At 42.8% G+C, this 19084-nt stretch overlaps 3 protein-coding genes across 3 annotated transcripts; all 3 read right to left on the bottom strand.

The window, feature by feature from the left end:
- Nucleotides 1-509: 509 nt before the first annotated feature.
- hadh (hydroxyacyl-CoA dehydrogenase) lies at nt 510-4222 on the bottom strand. The gene is made up of 8 exons (XM_037471681.2): nt 3973-4222; nt 3139-3267; nt 2893-3050; nt 2556-2682; nt 2056-2145; nt 1903-1975; nt 1306-1422; nt 510-767 (listed from the first exon to the last, which is right to left on the bottom strand). Exons 1-8 carry the CDS (start codon nt 4087-4089, stop codon nt 649-651), a joined length of 930 nt encoding a protein of 309 aa, XP_037327578.1. The 5' UTR covers nt 4090-4222; the 3' UTR covers nt 510-648.
- Nucleotides 4223-4953: 731 nt separating this feature from the next.
- LOC119217774 (cytochrome P450 2U1) lies at nt 4954-8416 on the bottom strand. Its single transcript, XM_037471666.2, has 5 exons — nt 7833-8416; nt 6755-7405; nt 6019-6180; nt 5705-5872; nt 4954-5601 (listed from the first exon to the last, which is right to left on the bottom strand). The coding sequence occupies exons 1-5, from the start codon at nt 8332-8334 to the stop codon at nt 5420-5422; spliced, it is 1665 nt and encodes a 554-aa protein (XP_037327563.2). The 5' UTR covers nt 8335-8416; the 3' UTR covers nt 4954-5419.
- An 847-nt stretch (nt 8417-9263) lies between these two features.
- sgms2a (sphingomyelin synthase 2a) lies at nt 9264-19032 on the bottom strand. Its single transcript, XM_037472362.2, has 6 exons — nt 18512-19032; nt 13304-13805; nt 12564-12681; nt 11585-11738; nt 10457-10623; nt 9264-9943 (listed from the first exon to the last, which is right to left on the bottom strand). Exons 2-6 carry the CDS (start codon nt 13747-13749, stop codon nt 9758-9760), a joined length of 1071 nt encoding a protein of 356 aa, XP_037328259.1. The 5' UTR covers nt 13750-13805; nt 18512-19032; the 3' UTR covers nt 9264-9757.
- Between the last annotated feature and the right edge of the window lie 52 nt (nt 19033-19084).

The following is a 19084-nucleotide window of genomic DNA, read 5'->3' as shown; positions in this document are numbered from 1 at the left end:
CTTTGGTGTTATATCTCAACTGTACTCAATATGCAGATTCATAGTAGAAGCAGGGTAGTGGCAAAAGTATTTTAAACATTTGGTCAACAATGCATACTAAAATTGTTTTATATTATATAATTTATTTAATTATTATTTAGTTTAAAAAAAAAAGGCTTTCAAGGTATGTTAACACATGGTGAGTATAAATAAACAAATTGGTTAATTTGAAGATAATATTTGACATGTATACGACAGCCAAGCAGCAACCTCACCAACGCAAAATAGTCCTAACTGCAGTTCATCTATTGGCCACAAGAGGACTGCTCCAACAGGAATAAACACGTTCACAGGCTGGAACAAATGACTAACTGGTTCATTCCCCCTCAATGACAACTGGACATAACCAAAGTTTGAACTACTTTTATAGTTTCATGTTACAAATAAATGTATCAATAGTATTCAGTTCTCTATGTATCTGCATGGCAGTAAACAACGCTTCTAAAATGAGAAAAGACGTGTTTGAAAGATGGATTTTTGATCAGATTTAATCTCTTCACACACACAAAAATAATTCAGCGGACTGACAGACTAAAGTCGGCATTTATTATAGGAGGCACTTTTTTCCCCATTTCCAAAGTTCCGACTAGTTTCGGTGAAGTGAGGAAATCACTTGTACTTGTAGAATCCTTCTCCCGTCTTTTTACCGAATTTGCCTTCTGCAACCAACTTGTTGAGAGATTCACTCTGGGCAAACGATGGGTTCTCAGGGTTTGCTGCAGACCAATCTGAAGATATGCAAAAACAAAGTTAAGTTCATTCAAAATATCTTTGGTTCTTCTCAGCGGCAGTTTCAAATTACACTTATATCCAGTGGAAGAAATAATCTTTAAGTAAAAGTTTAAAAATACTTGATTGAAAGTGTTTATAGTATAGTAGTTAGTATAATCAGGAAACTGTAGCAAAGGTTATTTAAAGAAACAGAACTTCATGAGTATAATTTGACTGTTATATTGTACAAGTTTCGTACTTAATTATAATCAATTCTGCATTACAGTGTTGGGCTGCGATGGACAGTGCTTTGTGAAAAATACTATACATTTTTTTTTAAATTAAATAAAGTATTACATTTCTGAAGTTGAAACTGAAGCTAGAACTTTCAAAAAAATGTATTTGCACTTTTCCATTGGTAAAGTGACTAAGGATGTAGACCAGGAGGAACAGTAGAGAGATAGTACCTCAAATTGGTACTTAAGTAAATCTACCCAGTAACAATCCACCACAACTGGTTAAACCACACGAATGTTTCCCCACAGTTTTACTCACAATCCATGATGAACTTCATCGTGTCGAGTCCTACATAGTCCGCCAGCTCCAGGGGTCCCATTGGGTAACCACAACCAAGCTTCATGGCAATATCAATGTCCTCTTTGGATCCATGGCCTGAGGGAGAAAACAGAAAAACCCAACAGTCACTGTACAGAGATTACAGAAATCAATCCAAAACTTGAAGGTTGTACCACAGAATACTGAGTAGATCCTCAATATTTAATGATGTTTGAAACACAGCATGGCTCAGAAAGTAGAGCGAGGATATTTTCACTTCCAACTCTGTGAATTGAGGCCTTATTCTGATCAAACCAGGGCTGATACTTGGAACATTGGAAAGACCAAAAAAGACAGTTTTGAGGAGTTTTAAGTTAGAATAAAGTGTGATTTTGCAATCGAAGTTAGAAAGATCTAAACTTCTCCTAAATTGAGAGAAAGAGAAACTTTCAAAAGACGTAGGATATTTTTCAGTATAAAAAGCCAAATGAGTTGACCTTTGTTCTTACCTTTACTCATTTTAAGCCACTGCATCCCGAGTAACAATGCACACAAACAAATGACATGACGCACAGGTGCCCATGCAGGTGCACATACCTCTCTCATACATCCGGACGGCCTCTATGATGTAGGGAAGCAGTAGGCGGTTGACGATGAATCCCGGCGTGTCCTGCATGAAGAGATGTTGTGTGCAGCTGAGCGGGCAGTAATGAGACCGCAGCCATGGCGACGTCAGGGAGCACGCCTTACCTTGCAGGACACTGGCGTCTTTCCCAGGATTTTGCTGAAGTTCAGGAGACTATCGAGAGTCTCTTGGCTTGTCGCCGAGGTTCCAATCACCTGTGAGAGATTCATATTTTAGGCCACATTGATTGAAATGACATGTTGGTAGTAATATACAAGTGTGTCTGAGCTGGCATTTGAGTCCTCATGGACTGAGCCTCTGATTGTGGGAGAAGTAAGAGTTAGAGTTAAAGAAATTTAATCAGCACTTTTTTTTTTTTGAGTTGTCCGAGTACATTACATATGTTTCAGTGTAGTTACAGCTTAATGCAAAAAGGAAGAAGCCTGTTGCCTCATCCAGGTAAATAACCTTTAACAGCTACTCACATTCTGCATTTGGTTTTTTTTCCACTCACACAGAAAATGACTTGTTTGCACACTGTATTTATTTTCATTTCAATAAAAGGGTGAATATCCATGTGTAAAAGATCTTTTTACACAGGCGCTCAAATACCAACCGCACATACCTCTACGAGCTTCATCACGGGGACTGGGTTGAAGAAGTGAAGGCCGGCGAAGCGATCCAGCCTGCTGGTGGAGCTGGCGATGTCCGTGATGGACAGGGAGGAGGTGTTGCTGGCAAAGATGGTGTGTCTGAAGAGGCGAGCAGCGCAGGAAAAACAGACGCAATCGATAAAACGTAATGTGGACAGCAGTTAATGACACTAGCAATCGTGCCCTTCAGAACTTTCCATTTCGTTCTTATTTACGAAACCAAACAAAGGAAACCATGCCGACTTCCCCCTCTGATCAAAAACCTGCTCTTGGATTTAAAAATGAACAGTATTGAGTAACGATGCTCACGCCGGTGCCAGCTTGTCGAGCCCACTGAAGATATCCTGCTTGATTTTCAGATTTTCCACAATTGCCTCCACCACAAGATCCGAGCCCTGAACTACGGACGCAGCATCTGTCGAGGTCGACACGTTCTGCAGGGCTTTCTGGATGAACTCTTCACCCGACTGAAACGAACCAAAATGCAGTTCATTTAAGCACATTTCAATCTGTTACCGTCGCGTTGGCATTTTGTCTGGGGATTTATTTTCTCACCTCTGGCTTATCAGAAAACTTCTTCTTGGCCACTCTTTTGAGGTTGCCCTCAATTCCTTTGACAGCCTTTTTAAGGATTTCGCCATTTGTGTCCACAAGCGTCACAGAGTGTCCAGTTGACGCGGCAACCTTTCAGAAAGAAATCAGGTCAAAATAACCAGAAAAACAGCCTTCAATGTCAGTAATGCTGAAGTGTGGGCCAAACAATAAAAATTCTGTATCGTGAGACTAAATACAGTTGGTATATACTGTCTTTAGTGTGTTTAGTCTCAAAATACACACCAAGTTTTTTTTCCATTATACTATACGGATACAATATAGTATGAAATACACTGAACTTGAAACAAAGCTCAGACAGTCCAGTTTATCCGGCGAGCGACACCTTGCGGCTGGATGTGTATCCTGCAGGTCCTCGGTGTCGAGTCTAATCTTCTGTCGCAGCACAAGGCACAACTGTGTTGAATGACAACTGGGCCATTTCACAAAGCACCTTCCTTGTGGGATGGATGCGTGGTTGCGCTGTGAGACAACGCGCTCGATTCACTCAACGACATATGATACAACCACGTGCTTTTATTTTGAAGGCTTCCATTATATTTCACGTCTTGGGCAACTCGATTGCGACACAGAGGTGTTTTGTGAAAAGTGCTTTCTTTTCCGCTTGTTCACTGAGAGACTGTTTCGACAGATGCAAATAGAATGGTTGTTTTTAAGCCAACCGCCCCCCCCCCCCCCCACCTCCCTTTACCGAGCAGCGGCCGCTTCACCAACGTATAACGAAGCTACTTGCTAGCATCGAGGCTAACCGCAGGCTCGAGGCACGTCGTCTCTTACCTGTGCGATGCCTGCGCCCATCTGTCCGCCTCCGATGACCGTGAGGTGTTTAATAGCAACGTGTCTGACGGCCGAAGACGACAAACCCCGGCAGACGTGGTGAGTGAAGAACGCCATGATGTGGCAACGGTGTCAAACCTGCTGCGGGACGATCCGAGGGAGACGGGCACGCGAAGGAAGGTCGGCGGTCACGTGATGACGTCGCGCTACAACCTTTCACACAGATACGCTCCCAAGTGAACATGGACACCAATGTGACTTTAATCGTTGTAGAAAACTATTGTACGGGCATTGAGGGACATATCAGCAACACATGCTTCAAGTACTTGAACCTAAATCCTGGTTCTGATAAATGCAACCCCTTTCTCAATAATCTAGATTCAGGTTTTTCATTTTCCGGTTTGACATTAATGTAAAATGTATTGTACACTACTTTTTTAGTACATCACTAATTCATATCAGACCATGTGTTTTATGCAATATGATCAAGCGGTAAATAAATAAAGCTCATTTGATAGAAGAACGTGTTCCTCTGAACTTCAGTGGAGTAGATGTACAGTATGAAGTCACATAAAAATGGAATGACTTGCAGGTTTATAAGTAAAAGTATGCAGGTAAGAGAAATTATCAGAGTAAGAATACTCATTTTATATTTTGTGAGTTGGTCTAAACCGTCTTGACCAGCTTTGAGAGCGTTTATTATGGACTGGATAAATGTTTAGAATAGTAATTCACTTCTCCCAACCTGATTGTGACTGTACACTAAAACAACACAGCCCTGGGCTGTGAATTTCTTATTATTTTTTAATATAACAAAATCATCATAATTTGAGATCCCTTGGTTTGTTCTGACATTGATACATTTGTAACAATACAAAACTTTAACATTTAACTAACGCTTACTTCTATTTGGATAAAATGCTCTTGTGATTTCAAAGGCCTACAATGCAACATTTTTAGAAAATGACAATTTCTGACAAAAACCTTGAAACATTTTTTTATTCAGGATACTGAGGTAATTATTATTATGATAAAATATTTTTGACATATTGCCAATAATCTAATCATATCTGTAAGAAAAATACATTTTAAAAGGATTTCTTACTCTAATAATTGTGTGCTAATTTCTCAGAAATATGTATCATAAAACTGATTGTGCACCTTAATTATTACTTGATTATCAAGTAAATATCTTCTGGTTACAGCTTCCTAAATGGGAGGATTAGAAGCTGTTTAGATGGTGACGTTGTAAAGATGAACAGACTATATGCAGCAGTAAGAAGCATAAGAAAAATGAGCTACATACATTTCAATCAAAGAAACATACCTTTCTCCCGCCATGCACAGACTGTATCCTCTCCCCATGACCACTTTACCCACATTACCAGTTGGTAAAAAGTGTTTGATTAGGGCAGAATCCTTTGGAGCGTAATGTTCATGCAGTGTTTCACCCCCGAGGGCTCACACACACGGCGTACGGGCGGGGGGCTAGCGTCAGGCCGAACCGTCCGGTCAGTGAGGGGGGAGGCGCTCCCTCCGGCAGTCTGAACCTGAAGGCCTGCAGTAAGCTGGTCACCGTCAGGAACAGCTCCATCTTCGCCAGCTGTTCCCCCATGCACACCCTGCGACCTGAAAGGTAGGCGGGACAAATCAATAGCGTTGTGGGGGTGGGGGGGGCACGGACAATTGGGATGCATTTACGGATCAGCGAATCGGCAAAACAGTGGCTTACCGATCCCGAATGGTATGAAGTACTCTTTCCTCAGCAACTGTCCCTCCTCGTTTAAGAAGCGTGCTGGGTTGAAACGGTCCGGCTCGTCCCACACTGTCGGGTCTCTATGGACCGACCACAGGTTTGGCACGATCACTGTTCCTTTTGGAATGGTGTAGCCTCTGAACTCTGAGGGAAAGAATAAAAAATAAGAAAACACAGAAAAAAAGCCTCAATCAGATTTGGAATTATGACAAATCAACTAAATTCAGATCTTTATCGGCGGGATAAAGTCATTGGAGTTATTTATTGATAGAGGGATTTAAGTAAATTACCTGTGGTCTCGGAGGCCATGTGAGGAATAGCCAGAGGAACCGCAACAGTCATTCTCTGCACCTCCATGATGGTGGCTTCAGTAAAAGGCAAACTTCCCTTGTCAGTGGAAGAAAGGGGCCGATGTCTTCCCACCACTTCATCGATCTCTGTCTGGACTTTGTCTGGAATCAAAGCAGGGCAACATAAAAACATAGCAAACTAGTAGAATAAGAGTGTGGCTTTGGGCCAGATCAAAGACGGTTTGATGTGATACTCGATGTCGTTATGAAAAAATTGGAGAAGTGGTTAAATGCATCATCAACAGTTTCTTGTCCTTAAACCGGGAAGTGTTTCCAATCCGGGAGTTCCCACAAGAGATGTCCAAATAAGCGGGGCTTCCTGTGATTTATATACTAAACAATTCACATTTAGTTATACAACAAACGTTTAACTTGTACAAATATTAAAGCTTTACAATGTTGTATAACTGAACTGACATTTTAAACCCCTTCTTTTATTTAATACATTGAATTATTGCGGCCACATTATTAGTTGGAATTAAATGTATTCTGCTTATTTTCTAAATTCATCAAAAACTAAAGTTTTACAAAAATTGGCCAATGGGAACTTTGAGTACAGCTCATTTTCTGGCTCCCCGCTAGAAACGCATTTTAGCTTTTATACTTTATACTACACAAAGGGCTACTATTCAAAAGCGCACGTATGCAGTCTGAAAATGACTTCTGCATCTTTTACCTTGAACGTCAGGGTGCAGGACCATGTAGAGCAGAACCCACAAAACTGAGTTAGCTGTGGTGTCCGTGCCGGCGATGAAGAGATCTCCTATTATATAAAAGAGATACTCTTCTGTGAAGCTGCTGTCCTCCTCCCCGGCAGCCTGCTGGGCCGACATCTCCATCAAGTACATGTCCACGAGATCCCTCGGGTGGTCCGGGTCCAGCGTCTCCCGATGCGTCGCGATGATCCTCTTCAGAAACGCGGTGATGTCTCCTTCCACCCGACGCAACTCCTTGAACACCCCGAAAGGCCAGTAGTACAGCAGGGGGAAGACGTTGATGAGGACCGCGGGGCTGCTCACGCAGATCTCCAGCCCTCGATCCATCAGGTCCAGCATGGTGCGGAACTCGCGGTCCTCGTGGTGGAACCGCTGACCCAGGATCAGCGAGCAGATGACGTTTGACACGGCGTTGCTGATCAGCGGCGCCGGGTCCACGCCGCTCGCGCCGGACTTTTGGCTCAGGTGCAGCAGCTCCTTTTTGACGGCAGCCAGGCCCTGCTGGATGCAGGGCTCCAAGCTCAATTTCCCCAGACCAAAGGACCGCAAGGTGGTGTGGCAGAACTTGCGCTGCTTTCTCCACACTGGCCCGTAAGGAGCAAAGACGATTCCTGGACATCAAATTTAACCAGAAAAGGGTTGATGTGTTTAGCCAGTTTCATTATAGACTCATCAAACTGATGGGGTCACTGGGAAATGGGTTCACAGTGTAGTTCTGTAGCATGCACGGTCGACACACATGTCCCCCTCTATTGTTTTAGCCTTGCCATTCCACTCTGAATATCGACATGACACGATTGAGACGATATTCAGGGTGATAGCAGCTATAGGAAGCCATTCATAACGATCATTCACGGCAAAGTGTTCAATACTAAGGAATTAGTGTTATCACTTTTACTGAGGGTCGGAGGTCAGTGAAGGTCTCATGATGTGGGTATTATTCTCAGAACACTGCCCATTGCATGCGTAATGTTTACTTAACACCGAGATGAGCCCGAGGATCAATATATGACATTTTACCGAAAACAGGGCGCTCACCTTTGCGTTTGGTCATGATGGTGATAGCGGGGATGTCCGGTCTGTCGGAGAACACCTCGGGATGGTTGGAAAGCGCATCCTTGACCGCCTCGTAGCCATTGAGCACCACCATCAGCTGACTGCCCACAAACAGGCTGTACACGTTGCCGTAAACCGCGGCTCGCTCCGTTAAAAGAACCATCGCGCTTTTGTCCGCGCCGTCGGGTTCCCCCCCGAACCTCCTGCGGATCGAAGAGGGGACGAGCGAGAAGCCCAGGTTGCCGACCAGCGGCCACGGCGTCGGACCCGGCGGGATGTTCGCGAGGCGGCGACGTCTCCGCCGAACGTCAAACAAACACAACGCGAGCAACAACGACGCGAGCAGCGCCACGACGTCGACTCGCGACAGGTCGGCGCCGCGAAGCCACGACAGCGACGCCATGGTGTCAACGGTTAGGCTCGGCGCGGTGACGACGCCATGTTTAATGTTCAGGAGGAGCGATATCAACAACATGCCAAGCATGCGAAAACATTATTGAACCGCACTGCTGCTGCTGCTGCTTCCTGTGCTGTTGTGAAACCGCAACAAAAAGTTAGACCGTTATTGTCTTTTCATTGGCTGACAGCGCCGTGACTTGCTGTGATTGGTGCACTCCGACAGTGACGACAGATTTGTAAGCCAATGAAAATCCAGAAGGTGATTCCCCCCCACACTAAACATACTCACTAAACATTTGTGGCATTCTTTGGATAGCTCGATAATTAAATCCATAAGAAGTTTAGCCATCATAATATCAATGGAGGCATCGGAGATGCATTTTTCTAAGTTGGTCCACTGATTCTCTCTCATTCTGTAGAAAAAGCCCCCGATCTTTGATAATATGCTCCTTTTTAAATCGCCTTTTATGAAGAGTTCCCTTTTAAGGTTAAAGTAACATGGACAGCAAGACTCAAACGCATCCATGGCTGTCTTCAAACACTTGAAAATGAACAATGGTAAGCGACGGCTGAGCAACTGACAGCTGATATTCTGGAACAGCGGCTGACTTGATGACGTCACCCCACACGCGCGCGCACACGTGAACAAATAAAGCGCCAGCGAGCGGGTAAACGGTTGTGGAAGGTTGTTGCGGAGATTGCACTAGTATTGTGGAGATTGAATAGCCATTACCCAAGATGGCGGGAAACAAATACTTTGGTATTATTAGAGTTAATACAGAACATGTATAAACTAACTAAATGCTGGTCAGATGCTGTATGAAATACACAACAGACAAGTAACCAAACCAAATTATTTCCTGTGACTTATGGGAAAGGGGTTCTCAAATGTTGAAGAAATCCATTAAAATCAAAACCCGTCCAAAAAAAATACATTTGCAATACAATGGATAGTGATAAGCTAATTTATTAAATAAATAAAAAACACTGAAGCCTTAATATAGTCCAACTTTAATATAACATTACAATGTTTTGGACTACAGGATTGATATACACCAATAATGCTACTAAAATGAATACAAAATGAATAATATAAATTGAAAGAACAACAGCAAATATATCAAGACTCAAAATGGCAGTTGTGGTACACCTACTGATCTTTAACACACTAAGGCACCTTGTGACTTGAGCACATGTTATCATATTGAGGTAAACCCCGTCAACACATACAGTATGAAAGAGTTACAGTAGCATATCCAAAATGAAGTCTTGCAAATAGCGGAACAAACCTGCAAGTTCGTTGCAACAATTTGTTTGTTCATGTCTGAGGTTCACTAGAAGCTGAGTTGCAAAAACAATGAGGAGTTCATCTCAGAAATAAATTACATCTACAAAGCACACACACAGACAATATGATTATCCTTCATTTTTGCAGAGACGCTTCTTTCGTAGCTATGCATTTGGTATCATTATGTTGCGGTCCAGTAGACAGAGATGTCAGGGTCATGTCACTCCTCCCGCGTGCTCTGTACCATGGAGTACTTCTTGCAGGGGTTCTTAAGGCAGGCCGGAGGCCAGGTGAGGGGCCAATTGTAAGAGCATGGCACCGAGGTTTGGACGTTCCTCTCCATGAAGTTGAACAGTGGGTTCCACCAGGTGTTGGTGAGGTAGTTATTTGGCGAGCATTTCAGAGTCTGTTGAGAAAATAAATGTTACCCTTAAAAAATAATTTTAGATATTAACCTCCATACAAGATACACACAGTACATCCAAGGTAAAAAATTGCATTCTTGGGTTTATCTGGAGGTACCATGAAGATTCAGTGCTGAAGTGCCTCAAGTATATTTTTTGGCCAGTGGAGGGAGTGACTCACCCTGTTTAGAAGCCACACACTGAATGACATGACATCCAGTTTGGAAAAATAGGTTGAAAAACATACTCTAAATATAGAGATTTTAGATTGACCATTTCCTCTAAACAAAAACTATAATACATTACTGCGCTGACATGTAACGCTTAGGTGGTAAACTTCAGGCAAAGTGAACCAGATACAGGCATTTGTCACCAGACTGACAGTAAAGGCCTCCATTAATAATGAGTGATGTGTAACAAGGTTCAACGAGAGGGGAAAATCCTTTTCATTCAAACTCTCTTACACTCCAACACGCACACAAGCAGCCACCCAGTGTAAAGCTCTGTGCTCAGACCTGTAAGTTGGCCATGGTGTGGTACCACCAGAACAGGCGGGAAGTGATGAAATAGGCTACAACCACATCCACGCTGTAGTGCTCGTGTGCAACCAAGATGCACACCACGCCCACGGCGCTCAGCAGCCAGCACATCAGGTGGTACCACCAAAACGACCGCGGCGAGTCTTTAGAGAGAGGGAAGGAATTAAATTCATAGCATAGCATGCATCTGTGCTCTGTTCTTCAATGATTTAACTGTTTGAAAAAGGCAGCGTGTATGTGGCGGCACACAGACAGCAACAAAAATGATTATAAAGGAGAATATAACACAACTCAACATTCACTTGTAATATCGCATCATCACAGCATATTTGTGCATTTTAAAACTTTTTTACACGCATTTCTTAAGATGTCTGCTGTCATGCTACTACTTAATATACATGTATCCACCGCTCTATTTTTTTTTAGTTTACTTCCGGCCACACATCCGACCGGTAATAAGGCTGCACTCTATTGCTAGATGGAAGTCACTTTGACTAATTTAGTTTTCTTGACTTATGATCATAATGTGCCCTGATGCAGTTTTTAGCAGTATAAATTAACAATTAACAATTAGGGAATCCTCTGAAAATCAAACTTAAGACACTTTAACGTTAAAAGTGATAGAAGGAGAAGTGGAGTGATCTCGTACCACATGCTCCTGAAGCAGAAATCAATTAAAAGCAAATGAAAAAGTCAGATACAACGTTGTTGCAGTATGCTTCAGAACAAAAACCCTACAAAATACACAACATGAAGTTAAAAGAGTGGTAATTCACTGTGTGCACCTCCATGCTGCTGCCATGTGTTTATGTCGGTAAACTGAGTTTCCATCTTGGAAGTATGATTTGAACAACTTTCCTTTGTGGTTTGATGTTTTTTATTACCTTTTTTCGAGGACAATGAATTACACCATAAACTTACAGAAAGCCAGTGGCAACGGTTATTTTATGCTAATTGCTTGTTGAATCGACGTGTAGCTGTTTGATGAAATACTGTTGGCTACACGGGATAAAACAGACAATGTAATTTATCTATTATTCATGGAAAATTCTCATGAATAATTTAAAACAAAGCAAACACACTAGTGATGCTTGGAATACTCACATTCCTTGATGAATAGGTAAGTGAGGGTGAGCATCACGGTGTGTCCACTGTAGAGGAAGTCTCCACACAGGAGATGGGAGTTTGTAATGGATAAACCTCCACCTGAAATCAGCCGCAGAATTCGCTGCATTTTTGCGTGCGAGTCTCCATGAAGCTGAAAGAAGACATGAAGCAACCAGAGAGAGAGACTGGATTAGCAGCAACATTGACATTCATTATTGATTATTCAGCCACGAAAACTTCTTATATATTAATAAATTCAAGTCGCTCGTCTCCTCTGACACTTGAAGTTAAAAAAAACATTTTTACTTGATTAAATGCTTTATGGAAATTACTGCACCATAACAAGAGATGACGAGACACAACGCCACCGGTCACATCGCCAGGCGGGCTACTTCCCTCAGTTTCCAAACTTTACACTAAGCTATGCAGCTGCTGGCTGTAGCTCAATATTAACTGTACAGACATGACAGTATTATCAATCTTCCCAGCTAACTGTTGGCAAGAAAGCAGGAATGTGTATTTCCCGTATTGTCTGTGAAACACTAATTGACGGGGACGAGAAACGTATAGTCAGAATGAAACGCATTTAAAGAAAACAAAAAGAAAAGATAGATTACTTTATTGTAACAGTACCGTCAACTACACATGATCAAATCTTGCGTTCCTGCTGCTCGAGTTACTGTGGAAAACTTACTTCAAGCCTTTCCTAAACTCTCCAAAACATTTCTAATTCATGAGAACAGGAAAAACTGCACAACTGTTAAATGTCTAATCCTTCTGCACAAGACAAACCGTCTTATGGCACGGATGCACATCCAGTATGTTGGTGTCCTGAGGCCCTACCAAGTCAAAATGCTTTTTTTCTGATAGCTCCCTCCCTTGTGTTGCTGTGCAAACAGAGTCTCAGAGGGGGCTCGGGAGCACACGGTTGAGCAACGGCAGCTGATGCCAGCTCTGCTGTTTGCACGTTTCTTACCTTTGGAGCACAAGTCATGTGCATGCCAGGTACAGGCAGGGTGGTGATGTACATGGTGACACAGCGGTACAAGTACAGGGTGCCAATGAGGAAGAAGAACCGCCTGCTCGCTATTGACCTGCAAATAGAGATTATATATAAGTGAGGATATATAGCATATTATTTTTTGAAACTACTCAAATTAACTAAAGTGTGGAGACTGCCTTGGGGAGGGTGACCATGTGGGCTCCTGCTCAGCAAGTCAAACTGAGTTTTATTAACAAGAACACATGAAGACAATGGAGATCCTCCCGTTGTTGCAGTGCTCATTTAGCTTTTTTTCACATATTTATAGGAAATTGGCCAAATCATGGAGACATGATATCAAGTTAAATTTGCTGCACCGGTTACACTTCAGTGGTGTGGTTTTGGTGCCGGGTAAAAAACAAAGACAGCTTTCTAAACTATTCATGATGAACATAAGCTCTAAACGAGAAAAACTAGACCAATGCAGCTTTGATCTTCTTTATTTCCTGAATGACGGGAAGAGCTGTGAAGAGCATAGATACGTGACAACATCCAACCACAAGACATTTAACCATTTCTTCCCTTCTTTGGAGAGACAGCATATTTTTTAAAGGAGAACCATGCTATTCTGTATTTGAATAATGGGGGGCCTAAGGCACATGGGAAAAACAAACTATATCAGATGTTTGCTGAGAAAACAATACTTAATACTAAGTCCAGTTCATTGTGCTTACCTGTACCGGAAGAAGAATAACTGGATCATCCAAATAACCAGCAGCACCATGCCGTTGACCTCTGTCACCGTAAAGGCCCACTTGACCCTGTCAATATAGTCAAAAAACTTATCAGGAAGAGGTGGGCTGCTTTCTTTGGGCGGGACCCTCTCGTGGACAATAGTGATGACGACTGTCGTTAGGACCAAGTTGAAGCCGGCGTAAAAGACGGCCAGTGCCGTCTTCCACCACTCCATCGGCAGGCGGTTGACCTTGGACTCTGGCACGGAAATCTTCACGTAGTCATTATGCCTCCCAATGCCTTTCCGAAAGCCCCGCTTGGCGTCCTCTTCGCCGGGCGCGTGGACAGGACAGTTTGTGGCGTTGCCGGGCGCAGCACCACCCTCCATTCCGGCGGTGGGATTATTATCAGCGGCTCTCGCATCCGCATGCTCCTGTGACGCCATGGGTGCCTGCACCGTCCATCCACAGGCACCGCTTCACTGGTGTTGAGGCTTCTTAGCTGCCGCGAGAGAAAACCAAAGGGGTAAAAGCTGACAAGCTCTGAGGTTTGGAAAACACATGCACACTCTTGGAATTTTGCACAAGATAGAAAACAAGCAGGCACTCCTTTGTTGCAACGATGGCAAATCGAAAATAATGAGGAACAGCCAGGAGACAAATTCTGGTTCACTTTTGTTTTCCCTCTTCCTTTAGCGAAGCAAAAGATGGCGCTGTTACTGATGCACAGTTCTCAATTTGCACTGGCTGAAATGTCCCTCTTAGACTGGAAAACTATTTTGTATTTCATGGCAGCCATGGATGTACTAATGTGGTTGTATGAGTTAAGGTGGTGTGCTACATTTTCCATTCCCTGGACATTCACCAGAACAACTGGGCCAGTTTTCTGTTTTGGAGGTTAAGTCTGACTTTGATTTTGGGCCTTTCACTGTTTTAATGTTAGTTACTTAGAACTTAGTTCTCAGCAGCTGTTATACTTGTAGCTCTATCAAAAGAATATGTATGTTCATTATAAAAGTTTCACGCTATATGAATGCTAAAATAACTCAAATGAATTGAACTTGACATTGAAAGTCCATCATTGATTTTATAAACAGTTTACTAAACAGCCTGACCCCCGCTATGTTTGGCTGCAGATGGAGTTTACTAATTTGTCATGTAATTTTGAGACTTTTTTTTTGAAGTGCCTTAAGGACCATTACTTAGGGTGACTTAAAAGTCCATGACAACAGGGCACACTTCATCTTATGAGGAAGACTGTGTGATTCAAGTGATTCATTGAAGCTGCAGCTACCAAATTAATCTTGTGGTGACACTGCTACATCGACTAAAACAAATAAAAACATTTTAAAAAGCCAGAGATGAATGGTTTGTGATTATTGTTTGTAATGACACGCAGATGATAAAGTTGGCGGGGTGCTTCTGCAATGTTTGTTATTGAGCTCTTTTAATGACTTGAGAGTCCACAACACCATTGACCATTTCCCTCTGTTTGTGTCTGAAAGCCTTTTAGTCGCTTTAACAGCTCCATTAATGGATTTGAGCCTTATGCAATCAGCCCTGAAATACATCACAATAAATGTCATCTTGGATTCATACGAAATGGTATTTTCTACTGGGGGCGATAAATATGGTGTGTGGATGGACACAAGAGAGCTGCTGAAAGTATCAGTTTCCTAAGAATCAATTTTTGGAAGAAAAGGATTAATGGCGAATGCCCTCTGACAGGCAGTTTCAACCTCTTTTATACAACGAATGGATGGTTACAGAACACAAGGTCTGACATACTTTTAGGGAGTTGAAGGGGGCATAGAGTATATACGTAGAGACTAACATGGCAAATGGGTTAAACAAGAGCAGAGAAACAATATGAGCCAATTACAATGTCATGTTGCCCTTCTGTTATTAGTGAAAACATTTACATACACATGTAGTCACTCGGTTTCTGATATACCAAAGTTTGTCCTATTGTCTTTTTGCAATACATCTTTTTCCCCCCCCTCTAATCAATCAGCTCAGTTTAAACTTGTGAATTTCAAGATGCCTCTTCTCAAGATAAACATCAGAAAGACAGACTGGGTACAATTCCATCCAGAAACCAATCAGCTGTTGCCCCCAGCTGTTGCGTTTTGTTGCGTTGCCCCACAGACTGTGGGGCAACGCAACAAAACGCCATGACAACGCACGTGCAGTGAGGGGTGCAAAGCGGCAGCAGGTTGGGCGGTAGTAATTCAGCCTGTGGGGAAACCGGACGGTTCAACAAGTCCGTGCACGGACCAGTTTGCCTCCTCACTGCCAGGGTGACCTTGAGCAAGGCACAAGACCTGCAAACCTCTACCAGGGCCTTGTGCAGTAACTGCCCACTGGTAATAGTAGAATGGGTTAAATGTGCTGCGTGACAATAAAACCTTTTGATATACATTAACATCAGGCGCTTTAAAATAGAGAAGTCGGGGAAATGTTGCTGTAAAGCCTCACAGGATGTTTTTATGGTTTGGGAGATTGTAGGCAAGTAAAAGTACATGGTTTATGGATGGGGAAATGTTAAGGCCAGGGTTCAAAAAGATGCAAACGTTATTTCATATGAAAAACTACAAGACGAGATTGCATTATAGGTTGAAAGCTCCAGAAAAAGTTGACGTTTTTGTTAAACTACTCAGAATTTCAAAGATCAAAAAGGAACTTTTATGTGCTACCTTGTTACGCTTATTAAAAGATCATGAGCATAGCGAAATCAGACAATTTGCACTTGTTGTACAGTTATTATTCACAGTTACAAGATGTCACTTGCTTTTGTAATCTTTGACTCTCCTGATCACTATTGTTGGTACACGATCTCTTCTGTGCGTTTCTTCTTTCGAACAACCTGCAATAGTTTGTCCCACATTGTCGTGCATCGCATTCTGTGACGGAGCAGTGTAGTGCTCCATACATTTATCGTCCAGTGTTCCCCGTGAGATTGACACGGGGCTACAGTGTCTCCATTAGGCCCGTTTTCTGGCAGTCCTCTCCTCCCCAGTGTACAGGACGCTGCTTTCCCACCCGCTGGAGCACCCAGCCCTCTAAAAGGATGCGTGTTGATGGAAAACTGGCAGAAAAAACCTACTCCTCATGGTTGCAGCCCGTAATGGATAACTTGGCCGCATCCACTGGCTCAAGCTATTTCGAGAAAAGCTACCCAGTTAAATGGAAGGCTGTATTTTGCTCTTGGGAAAGCAAGGTTTTGACTCCATTTTGGGACCTTCATAATAACAGGCTTCTATTGCTGTCTTCTAATTTTCTTTACATCATGTGGTCTTCATCAAAGGGAGGGTTAAAATGCACCACAGTTGGCCTGGCCCCAAAAAGACTGTTGATACTACAGAGAGGACTTGACTATACAAGTTATGTAATGCATGTTTAGCAGAACATCATTTTAGGAGCTAATTTAAACTACTTCATACAGTACATTAATTTAATATAAGAAGCATCATAGTTCATAAACGCATCATATTTTATCTACTTAGACTCCAAAGTATTTATAGTTAACAACTGTACTGCAGTACATAAGTGTCCCTCTAAAATGTTTGAAGTTCCATGGGATAAAAATAAGTAAAGTTATATCAAAGTTGAGTTGAAGTTTGTATTTACTTTCCCCCGCTGATTAGGAATATTATTGGGTTATACATAGTAAATGTAGTCTTAGTAGAAATATGCTTAGTAGTTTAAATAAATTAGTTGACATCCCAACATTACTGCACATTGCTTAGCCAGTAAACCAATAAAGTGAACTACAGCGAGGAAACATTTGAAACCTGTGGTATTACCACAATGACATTCATTTCTTCTACTGCATCCCATTACTAGAACTTACTACAACACTAACCAATTGAATTGTTTGTCTAAAACCCACGAATACACATTCTGTGCTGACATAAATAATACATTTTGTTTCGTTTTTGAAAAACATACACACTCTTACAGCTTACAAGCCCAAAAGGTCCCACCGAGCTTGGGGCGAATCCTGTTTCTCCGGCTCCATAACCACCTGCAGGGGTGGTTACTGGCCGTAATGTCAGGGTCAGGACTGGATGTCTCCCATGCCTCCCAGTTATTACAGGACAGCAGTCTGTCACATGTGGTGTGAGCAGCAGAAGCCAGTTTGAAGTTGACTTTTTGGGGTGTAGCACAGTGGCCCCAGAAATAGTGCAAAACACCATGTTCCGTGGGTGGCTACAGGGTGTGGCAGCAGGTCATAATAAACCCTGTAATTATGCCCCCTTGTTTTCGGCTGTTAAGAGTTAAAAAAATGAATTATTACATTGGGATTGAACACATAGCTGCATGACAAGCATACAACAAGTACACTGAGTATTACTGTATAATTCAGAAATAAAAAACTTGCCTTTTAGAGACTGAATGCCATGTGACGTTACAACTTTGCTGTATAACTTACATTATTGTGGCGGGGGTGGGAACGCCGTTCGGCTGGCTCCTCTCCAACCAAACGGACAATTGGTGGCAGGCCTTAAAAAAGCACCTGCCGTCATTGGCCTCGGTCCCCTTTGGTCTTGTAGGGTACAGGTATGTTTGGTTGCATGTTGTGTTGGTCTTAAATTCTGTATACTAACACAAAGCCCCCCCCCCCCCTCCCTCCCTTTGGTCTTGTGCTGTACAGAGAGAACCTGCTGCTGTTTTGCCACTTTGTGTGTTTACTTTCTGCTGTTTTTTTTTATAACCTTAACCCCATTGTAGTGATTTCCACTTACCTTGGTTTTATTGTTTTCTCTTATAATAAATAATAAAATCCTTTTTTTCTCCTTCAAATTACAACAAACAAGCGTCTCTGCCTAACCCACAGTAACTTGGGTATCTAAAGCTGTATTTCTTGGGGTGTGAGTCCCGTCACATTATCATACCATAGTCTCCTAGCTTATGCCAATGAATCCACAGAAAGACAAACTTCTTGTATGAATCTATGCCAAACCCGTGAACCGTACACCGCAAAGGACAATGTGTGTTTCCTAGAATTCATATACAGTGCATCTCTAAGCAAGACTGCCCCCCCCCCCCCGCACCCCCAAAAAAGTTGAATGTCAGACCCGCAGACCCACTTACTGAAGACCACACACTCACGTCGCAATTAAAGACGTGAAACCCGACGCACGCCGGCGCCAACAAGAAGCGCCGCGTATCGATGCACATGTTGCACGCCGTGTAGCATCCTACCTTTTTGCCTTTTGCTCGGGCCTCCTAGCGCCTCTTCCTGTAGTTGCAGCTCTCCTCCTCCTCCTGCTGCTCCGATGCTGCGCCCTGCTCCGTCGCTGCTCGGGTCTGGACTGCTACATCACACGTCGGCGGCGCTCGCCTTTTGAGGTGGTGCTCCTCCTCCTCCCCGGAGCCCCCACACGCTCCCAGAACCACACAGCCTCCTCCTGCCTCCCCTTTAATTCAGAGGATCCGTCCTGTAATCATCGCCCTTCACGTAGGAACGGTCTGGGAGGCTACCATCTTGTTGCGGGAGGAGTTGTATAAATAGAATATTATTGTATTTGTACTGTTTTTCAAATGTAAACGTTTGTTTTGTTTTGAATCGTTCCCAGTTGCATGGCATTTCATATAATATCTAATTTCCAGCCACTTCAGAAATTTTACTTTCCAAAACCTAAATATTGGTATAAATTAATTAAAAATATTTTTTTATATCCACGAGAACTGCAGATGTTGCAATGAGCACCAGTGGCAGATCAGTTGAGTCATTCAGTCGGTCGCTGTGGATCAGATCAGCTCCCCGGGCCCCTT

This window comes from Pungitius pungitius, chromosome 9 (assembly GCF_949316345.1).
Source record: "Pungitius pungitius chromosome 9, fPunPun2.1, whole genome shotgun sequence".
NCBI lineage: Eukaryota > Metazoa > Chordata > Actinopteri > Perciformes > Gasterosteidae > Pungitius > Pungitius pungitius.
The sequence above is the reverse complement of the archived record's forward strand: the minus strand, read 5'-3'. Positions and strand labels throughout refer to the sequence as shown.